Genomic DNA, 12,473 nt, shown 5'->3' on the forward strand with positions numbered 1-12,473 from the left:
CAAGGGCAAGCGAGGGAGTCGGGGTTTTAGAGGCCTCTTGTGGGTGGCTGGGGACTAGTCTCGGGCTCTCAATGGTTAGGCACCGCCTCGTTTGTTCGTGGGTAGCCGCTAGGCGGTGCCGGAGAGCCTCGTTGGTGGGCTGCAAGCTCCCCGGCTCTCATCCTCACCGTTCGGCCCTCCTCCGCGGCCCCCGCGCAGAGACTACAGCTCCCTTCGTGCTCCTGGAGTGGAGGAGGGCGGGGACGAGGGCGGGCCTTCCGGGCGTGTGTTTCCGGCGTCGGCGGCCGCGGCCGGGGACGGTGTGAGAGCGGTAAGATGGCGGCGGCGGCGGTGGTGGAGTTCCAGAGAGCCCAGTCTCTACTCAGCACCGACCGGGAGGCCTCCATCGACATCCTCCACTCCATTGGTAAAGGTCGCCGCGCGCCCTCTCTGTCCCCGCTGGTCCAGCTCGGCCTGTGTCGGTCGGCGGCGGCGGAGCGGGGCCGGGCTAGCCGGCACCGGTGCTGCTGACTCACTGTGTGTGTGTGTGTGTGTGTGTGTGAGGGGGGCCCGAGGCCGCTCGGAGCTCCCTGGAGCCCCGGGGCCCCCACCCCGGTACGAAGCCCCGAGGCAAGCCCGGCGTCCACTCGCCGGCTGCTGACTCACGGTGGGCTCGGCGCGCGGAGGGAGAGTGGGCCGAGCCGGAGCCCCGTCGCTCCCCAGCCTTGTCTCCCGCTCTGGCCGGTGCGGGCTGGCCCGGGACTGTGAGTGGTGCCGGCCGGCAGGCGGGCTTTTTCTTGAGCTGGTCTGAGAACCTCTAGTTGAGGGCCTGAGAAACCCGCTCTGGACAGGCATTTCCCGCCCTTGTTGTCAGCGCAGCCTGCTCGGGTGGGAGCGCGAGCGCTCGCTCTTGGAGTTTCCTTTTCTCCGGACGCTTGAGCTGCTACTTCTGCCAGCCCACCGCGGAAAGCTCCACTTGCAGGGGCTCTTCCTGAGTATGTTTTGAGACACCGAGGGGGCACACACCTCAGGTTGGCATTTGGTTTGGGGAGGTGGCCGAGAGGTTCCTTTACCCCCCCGTGTAGGGTGTGAGAACCAGATGTTGGGGTGGGACCGCCCGGCCCGAGGAGGTGACTAATCGTCCTAGACTTTTCCCGGAGAGGTTTGGAAGAGAGTTCAGAGAGTTAGTTGTCAGCCGCGGAGTTCCGCGAACTCTTTGCAACCTGCCGGCTGCCCTTTCCCGGAAAAAATGAAAGAAAAACGTCTTAGCACTGTAGTATGATTGTCTCACACCTTGCATGCAAGTGGGGGAACTGACGTGGGAGCCCGAGCCGGTCGCTTCCGACAGTTTTCTAACTGGGATTCAGGTGTGAACAGAAATAAATTCATGATGATACAGAGGGCTATTAAATGTTCATCCATCAAGGGTTCAGATAGGGCTAGCTCTTCACTACACAGGCAGTAGTGATGTTTCTAATGTAGCTGGAGAAGATTGAATCAACAAGTAGTTCGAGAATGCACGTGTATGTGGGACCTCCAGGCTATTGACTTTTCAGTTGACTCATCAGTCCGTTGAATTTTGGTACTCTTGACTTTCATGAAGAAAGGACAGTGACAGGATCTTGATGTCTTTATCTTTGGGGCTACTAGAAAAAGGGAAGAAATGGGGGTTAAGATGCATCAGTGAATGGATGATGTTGGTAAATGAAGGCTGTATTTCAGTTTGAAGTTCTGATCTTGACTTAAGTCAGTTACAGTTGCAGAACTAGAGTTATCTCAATGTTTTGTTTTTTTTTAATGTGTATTTTTATCCTGTGGATACACACTAGTGTTTACAACTAATGTGAGAAGCATGGGTTTTATTTTTTGTGTGTAGTGCCTATTATATTGTCTTTTATAAAGTGGGCGTTATGGTAAACATTATAATCAGTATTTCTTGCATGCCCGCTGTATTAGGAGAGAGTTCACTGAAAGCTTCTTTGTTAGAGTAAGCTTGAGTCATGATGGTTGACAGCCTTACTTTTTCCAGACTCCATCATGGAATATCAGAATTTTGGTTTTTGTCAAGTCATGATGCTTTGTAAGAGAAGTGATAGCTAGTGATGATTACTAAACTTATCACTACAAGCTTGAAGAGGCTGGCCGGTGTTCAAGTGGTAGAATAGTTACTAACAGTTGGAAGAGGGACTGTTAGCACAGTTATTTAAGCAGTTCCCAAATACCTTAAACTAGCTTCCCTCCTAAAGACCACACTGGAGCTGTGACAGGATTGTTTTTCCTGAATGGCTTTGTAGACCTGTTTATCCCTAACAATCCATCAGCTGAGGTTCTCCACAGGCCTAAAGTTTATTGAAAGGCTTTTGACTTTATAGTTTTGGGACCTGGAGGTCCCAAATGACTTGGTCATTTGGTTTTAGTTTGTAGCAGGTAAATATGCAGACAGGTATGTTTAATATTTTAACAGTGCCTGGCATGGGGTGTTCCTCCACAAGCATAAAGAACTTGTTTTGTTTAAATTTTGCATTAGCCAAGTGACAGCAACAGAAGTCGCCAGTGTATGTGGGTGAGGGAAATTCTAAGTGGTAGAATGAAAAGGCACATTTACATTCCAAAGAGAGGAGTCTATTCTGATGAGATAGATACATGGGACATGTACTGCATGATCAATTACTTTTTCTTGTTTAAAGTTTTTTCTTTTAAAGCTCTCTAGCATTTGTGTTTTGCTAACTGTTTGAGTTTGTATTTGGTCTTGTGAGGGTGAAATTTCCCTTAGTCTTCATTTTTTGTCAGAATTTTAAGAGGGTTTGCATTTTCCTCTCCCAGTGAAGCGTGACATTCAGGAGAATGACGAGGAGGCAGTGCAGGTCAAGGAGCAGAGCATCCTGGAACTGGGGTCTCTCCTGGCCAAGACTGGACAAGCTGCAGGTAAGTGCTCCAAGTGGATTGCTTTCTCTTCTTACCTGAGATGCTGCGTGAAGTTTCACTTTTTTGGTTGGAGTGAGGGAATACAGGACTGTATCCACACAGTTTATTGGTAATGAAGTTCCATTTTATTGTCCACTTGTTGAGCTTTAGTTTTCTGTCAGGAAGTTAAGAGGCCTTTAAACTCAGTTCTTTCATGGATGACTTTTGTTCTGCAGGTGAAGGAAGAATCCTGTTTCTGTTGGGATACAGTAACCTGTGGTTTGTTTCTGCTTTGGATTTTCACTGCATTCCCTTTCATGTGGGCAGTAGCGGTCTTCGGTGCTTTAATGGATCTGTTCTGACGTACTTAAGGTGGAGAGTACCTAGGCCCCTGCTTTCAAAATGACCAGGGATTTTGTATCCAAGGAAGTGATTTGCTGTCCTTTTTTCCTGATACACAATGAGTAAGACATTAAATGGAGAGAACCTTCCCAAGATTTCTCCACTGGTACCTAGGACTTTGTACCTGTTGTTGTTCAGTCTAGTTGTAATGGAACCATTGACTTTCCAGGCTCCAAGTGATATTCTGATGATGGGCGTGTCCTTGGACTGAGAGAGTCCTGTTGACCAGGAAGGCCTTTGACCAGTGAAGTGGCAATAGTATTCAGAGTAGCCTGCTTAAACTTAACATGGATGATTTTAGTTAACTTTAAAGTGATTTTAGAGCTTATCTGATTAGAATGGATTAAACATAGTTGATCTTGTGGATTACTTTCTCCCAAATTATGTTGTTATCCAAGAGGATGATAGGTATGCATTAGCAAAACTTGTTGAACTTGAGAACAAAGATCTTTCCCAATTAAGGGTGACAGCTAATTATTAGACTTAATCAGTAGAAAGTTGAGTAAAGTTGTATGAAATTGGAAGCATGTATTTATATGGATCTTGCATCTTATTTAAAATATCATTAAAAAGAAAAACTGTTTTTAAGTGTTTACTGTGAACTACCTTAAGCCCAAGTGGGATTTAGCTTACTGAACCCTTGAAACAACTTGATAAGGTAGATACTATTAGCCATTTAGATACTATTACCCATTTATACTTGAGGAAACTGAGCACAGAAAAGTTAGATATCTTACTTTTACGGGCACCCAGTTAGTATGGGAGAAACAGGATTTGAATCCATGTAGTTCTACTAAGCTCATGACCTTGAGTTATAAAGGCTATTACTTTCCATAGTTATTCACTTATGAGTTATCAGTGGTAGGTGTGTTTTTTTCATTGTATGCTGACTTCTATTTAACATGTATATGGATTCCTTTTCCCTGTCAGTTAATGTTGCAGAACAGTTTTAATGATTAGTCCACATGAAATATTGAAATTATTATTATTTTTTTGGCTGTGCTGCACGTCTTCTGAAATCTTAGTTCCCTGACCAGGGATTGAACCTGGACCCTTGGCAGTGAGAGCACAATCACCAGGGAATTCCCTGAAATAATTTTTCTGTTGTTGAACCATTCAGATGTCTACTTTTTCAAGTAGAATGGATAATTAAAAACAGCATGTAGTATAGTCAGTGTTTCAGAAAACTTGGCTGAAAATGTTACTGTTTTGCTTGAAATTACTATTTCCTGCTTTACTCCCCGCTTGTTCATTGCCCCCCACTCCCTGTGATCCATACCTGAGAAGTTTAGAAGTGTACAGGAAAACCTACTGGACTCTTTAACAGGTGAATCATAATAACTTTCAGAACGTTTCCAGGTTACTTATCATTGTTTCCTAAGAAAGATTTTGAGGAGTATGTTAAGGAAGTTTGGGGCCTACATTCATTTACCCATCTGTGCTATTAATAATTGATCAGTTTGTGTTCTTTCCTTTGAATTTGGGGTTCCCTGAGAACAGAACATCTGTCTGTTCTGTTAATTTTCAATTTTGTTTTGTTACGTATTTCATATATGGCTAGAATCGCGCTGAGTAGTCTGCTCAAATAGGTAGGGTCCCTGCTGGACAGTAGACAACTTGGGAATTAGTGAATAAGACTGTCTGATGCATGCTTGTGATTGAAAATTGTGGTCTTCATTATTAGATGTGATGTCTCGGCTCGGGACCTGCAGATTCCATAGCCTGAGACTCTTTAAAGGAGTGTGCTGAGTTCTGTGAGGTTCTGTAAAGGAAGTTCTGGTCATACATTTGCAAATAACTTCAGTAAGTAAAGAATGAAGAAGTGAATGTGATTCTATCAGAATTTAAAAAATCATTATGTGTGAAAATGCAAAGAAACAGGGAATATAATCAAGAATGAATAAGAAACAGTAATAGACTAAAATGAAAAATGAACTGAGTCTTTTGGCAACTAAGACGTCATTTGTTTTTCTGTTAGAGCAAAAAGAATAACTTGGAAAAGATACTGTTGTGCTAGCAAGTGCTAGAGAGAAAGGCAGATTCCTTAGCTCATGTTTCACTTCTGCCTTTTCCAGGAAGGAAAAATGATTAAGAAAAAGATAGAAATAACACCAGAAAGAGAGAATTAAAGCCAAGGTAGGTGAGAGAAGAGAGAGCAGATTCTCTTTTTCAATAAGTTCAAGTTTCTAGGCTCTGACAATTTCTGTCTTTTAATATCAAAAGAATGGTTGTAGCAGATATGTTTATAGAGCCACTGTGATTCTGAGAAAAATCATGGAGGATGGAGAGGTAAAAGGAAAATGAGGAGGGGCAAACATTATTCCACTTTGCAAAAAGATAATGAAAAGAACAAATCCTAGACACTATAAGCTGGTCATCATCGGTAAAGTTCTGGGACAGATTATTTGATTAGGTTTTAATCATATAAAGCAGTGGGTTTTTTAAGAAAAAATTATTCCAAACTCACCCTAGTTCTCTTTGGTTAGCCTTATCAGGTCAGATTTGCAGGGCTCCGGGGACAATGGCTTGCCAGCTGTTTTTGTAAATAAAGTTTTATTGGAACATAGCCATGCCCATTTGTTTACATATTACTCATGACTGCTTTTGCACTACAGTGGCTGAGTTGAGTAGCTACTGCTGAGACTGTATAACCCACAAAGTTGAAAATATTTACTATCTGGCCCTTCACAAAAAAAGTTTGTTAACCCCTGGTTAGGAATAATGATATAAACAACGTATCTGATGTAAGCAGAGTTTTTGAACATTTGGCATGGCAAATGGATCAATTGTTGACCTGGAGGGAAGTCTCTAGCATCAGGCCATGGGGATCTGTACTTGCTCTTCTGGACAGCATCTGGCATATGGCTAAAGCCATAGCAGAAGGTGTGCTTATTTCTGTGGATGATTCAGTACAGTAGAGAACAGATTTAGGATTCAGGGTTGTTGCCAAAGCCAGCAAGACTAAATTGTGTAGAAAGGAAAAAGTTATAGACTCAAACTGTTTATCAGAACAGAGGAACCTGTCTGCACAAAGACGTTATGGACTCAGTCTGAAAAAGAGTGCTGTTAGCAAAAGCAAAACATGCTTTCTTGTGTTACATGTGGCAGTCTGATCAGGAGAACTGAGCCATAACTCTACTGGTCTGACCCTACGTGGAACATTGTTTTCAGTTCTGGGTACCACAAGTGGTACGTTTGCAAACCAGAATTTATTTGGAGGAGGGCAACTAAGATGACAAGGAATCTAGAAACCAGGGTGTTGGAGGAACAGTTGAAATAGCTAAAGCTATCTAGCTTGGAGAAAGGGAAATTTAGGGAGACACGTGCATGTGTGCTAAGTTGCTTCAGTCACGTCTGACTCTTTGCGACACTATGGACTGTAGCCCACCAAGCTCCTCCGTCCATAGGATTCTTCAGGCAAGAATACTGGAGTGGGATGCTGTGCCCAAGGAAATACAAGTGATAGTTATCTTCACATATTTGAAGCCATGTGGAAAGAGACTATAGACTTATGTTTCAGAAAAGAACAATTGAGTTTGACCAAGATTGGAATCATCTGCTTTCTGAATATTTCTGTCACTAGAGATTGTTCAGAATTGTTCCAGGATAATAGGAAACGCTGTAGCAGAAGGGATGTTGCACTCGACTACTTTTAAAAAGCTATGATTATATAATTGAAGTTTGCATAAGTGCACAAGGACTTTGAGGGAGAGAAACGGGTGTAGCCTGGCATTGGCACGGAAGACTCAGTAGGACTTTAGCCGACCTGAAAGGGCATCTAAGCTCTACGTAGGTCAGGGTGACGGGGCTGGATTCCAGGTGGTGGTGCAGCACGAGCGAGGCCTGGCTGCAGGTGCGGGTGAATGGAGTGATAGAGTGGGGGAGAATCTGAGGCGGTGGGAGTCCCAAGTCAGGACCGGAGAATGGAGGGAAGGGTGAACTTTCCCACTCTGTATAGAGTTCCTTTTATACCTGACACGGCCCCGTGGTTTCTGTGACTATGCTGGCAGATGAGGATTTCAAGACCCCTAATTAGCATTCTCTGGAGGGAGAGGTTTGCTTGCCCTGAATTCGAATTCTCAGGAGGATGAGTCTACAATTTGAGGCAGTGACACTAAAGTAATTTTAACCTACATTCCAGGAGTACTTCCTTAGTTGGTCAGTTGAAATATTGTCTGATTTTCCCTCTTGTTTCTAAAGGTGCCCCCTTAGAATTACTGTGCCACCCTCTTTTCTCACACAAGAGGGGAAGAAGCCTCAGTCGTGGTCACCTTTTTTGTCATAGTTTTTGTCATAGTTTGACTTAGGTTTTATAGATGAATGAGGAATTTTAAAAGGGTACAGTACAACTTTAAGGGACAGACACCCTAACTTTCATGTGAAAAACTGGTTTAGAAGAGTGCCATGCAAATTACATTGTAAAAGACTAAACTGAGCATAACTTTAGGAAGGGAGGAAAAAAGGAACCTGAAAGTGAAGATCTCTGTTGAGATTTCCAATTTAGACAGTCTTAGAAATTAGAAAAAAAATTTTCTTTTAACTCTATAACCTGATAAATTTGTTGATTGTGGGGAAGTGATTTTGTCCAAGGTGGTTGAGGCATGGCATGTTTCCTGTTCTAGAATACTGCTTTCTGAGAGTGTGAGTACTTTGCTGTACTCATGAGATAGAGAGCCTCGAGCATTTCCCAGGATCCTCACAGTAATCCAGTGGCCAAGTGGGGAATGGAATACAGATTTGGTGTAAGCTGTTAACTTTTTTGCTACTCTATTACCTGCTGAGAATGCTTTAAATTCCTATTAAGTTTCCTTTTGACTGCTTCCAGACATAAGTACTGATTTTATTATCTTGGGTCGTCTTTTAATGGGTATTTTGTCCCTAATATTGATGGGTACTTTTTCCTGTCACAATTGCCGTCCACAGAGCTTGGAGGACTCCTGAAGTATGTGCGACCCTTCTTGAATTCCATCAGCAAGGCTAAAGCCGCTCGTCTGGTCCGATCTCTTCTTGATCTCTTTCTTGATATGGAAGCAGCCACAGGACAGGAGGTAAGCTACTTGAATGACGAAAGAGAAGAGTCTTGTTTGGAGCGAAGTCTTGCTTCGGTGAAGGAAGTGCCTGCCTGCGCTGTGGTGGTAATGTGTAAGGGACAGCTGGGAGGACAGCGCAGGACTTAGCACGTCAGTTTCTCTTTGTTGCAGGGCATTTGATACTTTGGGTCTGTTCCATGCTTTGCTTTGTAAGTGGAGATTGTCAGTGGTCCCTGGAATCCTCATTACATCAGGGTCACAAACTGATTCTTGTCTTTGAGGTATTGTATTGCCACACCTTTGTAATGTTTTCTGTGTCTGTGGTACCTCTGTGTCACAGAGCTCCTAGTGAGCGCTAATTAAGTCTCGTGGCATCCCTTCTTGGCGTGTCTTGTATGCATTTATGCCTTTATTGAGTGAGCATCCATCTGTCTCGTGTGTCCTGAAGTGACTGGTATACCTGTCCATGTCCTCTACGAGTTCAGACTAGACCCTGAGCTGTACTGAAGAGTGCCTCTTTGGAATCACTGAGCCTCTTCCAGTTCTTTTCAAAGAATTATTGTTTGCAATTCCGGAGGAGACGCTACCAAAGTTAGAACTCATTCTGTAAAAAGTGGTAGATTGAAGCAGGGTGTATGGTGGTTGCTTGAATCTGTTTGTAGGAAGAATATAGTTGTTGTCTTTTCTCTATTGCTCAGCAGTCACTGAATGTGTGCTGTGTTAGGCACTGTTACAGGTGTTAGGGATTCATTTGTAACAGTGTACAGTTACTGCTCTCATGAGGATTATATTTTAATGAGGAAGGCAGATAATGAACAAATAAATAAATTGTCAAGTGGTATAAAGGCAGGGGTAGGCATTGGTAGGTAGTTATATGTCTCATTATTTGCCATGGCCCCTGTGGGTGTAAAAGATATGAAGGGGCTTAGTGGCATATTGAATAAACAGTGGGGAACTTCAGAAACCTAGCGCGTGACGGATCTTACTTTGAATCCATGTCGTTTGTAAAATCTGGTTTCTTTCTTTAATGATTCTTTGAAGCCTAGTTTAAACACCATAAACTAACTTCATTGTAGAAAATTTATTTGTAGAGAAGTCATCAAGTTCATTTGTTTTTCGCAGAACCGTGTTTCATGATAATAGATCAAAAATAGATATGTAGATGGCTGCCTTTTGAACCAAAGCATTAGAATTATTTTTATGAACAATTTAAAAGAAAAGGTGGTGTTTCAAAGAGGTGTTACTCTTTTGTAATCCTGACTTTTAAAAGAAAATTGTATTTGTGCTCATGAAAAAGTGATGCCACATTTTTTGTTTGAATTAGTATGCCTTAGAATGAGCTGACCAATAAATGTTAGCTTGAAACAGACTAATAAATGTTACTTGGAACATTTTAGGCAGAAAAAATTAATTATCCACGCTGCTGCTTTGACTGAGCTCTTGGAGTTTGTCTCTTCCTGTAAGTGCGCTGGCTCAGTGGCTAGACCTGCAATTGTTTGATGGTCAGCTCTCCTCCTCCTGTGTCCAAATTATCCAAATCATAATTTGGTGCTCTCCTGTAATTGCTTGGGATTCACTGGCCTTTGTCTTGTGGCTCCATGTCTGGTTAGGCCCTCCTTTTAACTGTGTGTGTACATTGTTATTCTTCATTGTACATTATTTTCTTGTCAACTAGAGGCTTTTCTTCCTTATCCTACGGTGAAAGGGAACACTCTTACATATTGTGTCTTTTTGTTGTCAATGTCGTATTAGTGCTAAGTAAGACCTGTTGATCTTTTTTGTTTGTTTGTTTTTATTGATTAGTAGTTTAGCTTTTTATCAACCAGCCAGAGTCTTACTCCACTTAGCAGGTCTTTCAGTAATTTTTGTGGATTACAGATTATTTGCTTGGTTTGGAATGAATTATGAACCATCCAGATGGTTCTGTCTGCACCTCAAAGTCAACATAGCAACAACAACATCCAACCATTTATTAAAATCTGTCAATGCAATTTTCCCCAATCTTTATTCTTCACCTCTTTTTGTATTTGTTCTCTATGTACAACTGCCATCTAGTTTGGGTTCTAATTATTTCTTCTTTTTTTTTTTTGGAGGTATTGTTCACGTACAGTGAGTTCTAATTATTTCTTAGACTACTGCAAAAGTCTCGTACCACCATTTTGAGAGATATCCTACCCAGTAACCCTCTGAACATCTTATTCCTCTCTGTGCACCCCTGACTTGAGCCTTCAGTGGCTCTCGATTGCTTGCAGAGTTCATACTTTATGTTCCTCTACAGTACAGCTTAGCAGGACAGTCTGACCTCCTGGGACTCGATGAAGTGTACCACACATGCCTGGCCTGTTGGGCACTTGACTATCTGCTGAGCGAGGCCTGTACACTCTTCCTGATGCAGCTTTCCCTTCTGTGGTTCCATGTCCAGTACCCGCTGCTCTGAGATCTTTGCTTGCTGATGTTACTATGACCTAAACTCTGCAGTGAGGCACGCTGTGTCTGCACGTGTTACACCTCTGACGATTGCCTTCACGATGGACGCTTGGACGTTTGCCCCATCTCCTTTCCTGTGAGACGGTCTCATTCAGACGCAGCCTGCGTGCCTTGTGGTGTCACAGCGCCTTTCCCATTCCTCACTCATGGCTGTTCCTGGACCACGGCTGCCTCTGGCCTCCCCTGCCATACTGTTCTTTCTTTCACGTTGTTTACAGCTGTAACGCTGGCTTTAACTGTTCTAACTTTGGGGCATTTGTATACATCTAATTTTTTTTTTGGCCATGTTGTATGGCTTGTAAGATCTTAATTCCCTGACCAGGGATCTAACCTGTGCCCCTTGCAGTGGAAGCATGACATCATAACCACTGTACTGACCTGGCAGTCTCACTCTTAGCCTTATCTTAGCACAGCCTTTTTTCTTCTTCACATCATTTCAAGTCTTTGTTTCCATCTCGTTTCCTCAGAGACCTTCCTTTATCACCGTATCTAAAATACCCTCTTTTTGCTTTCTTCATGTTTATTTTGCTTATTAACATTCATTTGCTACTTAGAAGATAAATTTCATGAGGATAAGTACTGTGTCCTATTCACTGCTGTAACCTCCACAGTTTGGCCCAAAGAAGCTACCTAACTAGTATTTGTCAAAGGAATGTATGGTTCATGCCTTCTCCATGGTAGATGCTCAGGAGATATTTTGTTGAATTAAGACTTAACTTTATTGACTTGAGATACAGCCATGGGGTATTGTTACTGCATTTGTCTACGTGACTCAAGACCTCTGACTTGGGAGGGTGGAAAATTCTAGGTTCTTTTAAAATTCTTCGATTGAGTATTGGGAAAGGATAGAGGAGCAAGGCGTAGGTGGATCACTCTCATTGAAGTGTTGAGGCCTGGGGCAAAATACGAAGTTTTAGGACATTTGTAAGCCATGGAATGAAAAGATGCTTACTCCTTGGAAGGAAAGTTATGACCAACCTAGATAGCATATTAAAAAGCAGAGATATTACTTTGCCAACAAAGGTCCGTCTAGTCAAGGCTATGGTTTTTCCAGTGGTCATGTATGGATGTGAGAGATGGACTGTGAAGAAGGCTGAGCGCCAAAGAATTGATGCTTTTGAACTGTGCTGTTGCAGAAGACTCTTGAGAGTCCCTTGGACTGCAAGGAGATCCAACCAGTCCATCCTAAAGGAGATCAGTCCTGGGTGTTCACTGGCAGGACTGATACTGAAGCTGAGACTCTAATACTTTGGCCACCTCATGAGAAGAGTTGACTCAGTGGAAAAGACCCTGATGCTGGGAGGGATTGGGGGCAGGAAGAGAAGGGGACAAAAGAGGATGAGATGGCTGGATGGCATCACTGACTCTAAGTTTGGGTAAACTCCAGGAGTTGGTGATGAACAGGGAGGCCTGGCATGCTGTGATTCATGGGGTCGCAAAGAGTCAGACACAACTGAGTGACTGAACTGAAGAGATCTAGAAGTGTTGGGGAGTTTAACACGAAGAGTATAGTTTTGTATTTGGTGACTCACCATAAGTCAGATAGAGCTACAGCATGGTCTTCAGCTTGCTGTGTTCCAGAAGCTGATGTGATTCAGGTTAGGTTCTGGTCATTTGCCTAGGAAGTGAGGCTGGATGGGTGGGGTGGGTGACTGAGGATTGGGATGGTTG

The 12,473-nt window shown here is 43.2% G+C and overlaps 1 protein-coding gene across 1 annotated transcript in view; it reads left to right on the forward strand.

Annotated features, from left to right (window-relative positions):
* Nucleotides 1–246: 246 nt before the first annotated feature.
* The window catches only part of PSMD11 (proteasome 26S subunit, non-ATPase 11), a 28,890-nt gene continuing 16,663 nt past the window's right edge, over nucleotides 247–12,473 (forward strand). The window contains exons 1-3 of the mRNA XM_055577235.1: nucleotides 247–406; nucleotides 2,803–2,904; nucleotides 8,209–8,333. Coding sequence (XP_055433210.1) covers nucleotides 316–406; nucleotides 2,803–2,904; nucleotides 8,209–8,333 — 318 coding nt within the window. The 5' untranslated portion in view covers nucleotides 247–315. The remainder of the gene's footprint in view (nucleotides 407–2,802; nucleotides 2,905–8,208; nucleotides 8,334–12,473) is intronic.

The sequence above is a fragment of the Bubalus kerabau genome, chromosome 4 (genome assembly GCF_029407905.1).
Source record: "Bubalus kerabau isolate K-KA32 ecotype Philippines breed swamp buffalo chromosome 4, PCC_UOA_SB_1v2, whole genome shotgun sequence".
NCBI classification, from domain to species: Eukaryota; Metazoa; Chordata; class Mammalia; order Artiodactyla; family Bovidae; genus Bubalus; species Bubalus kerabau.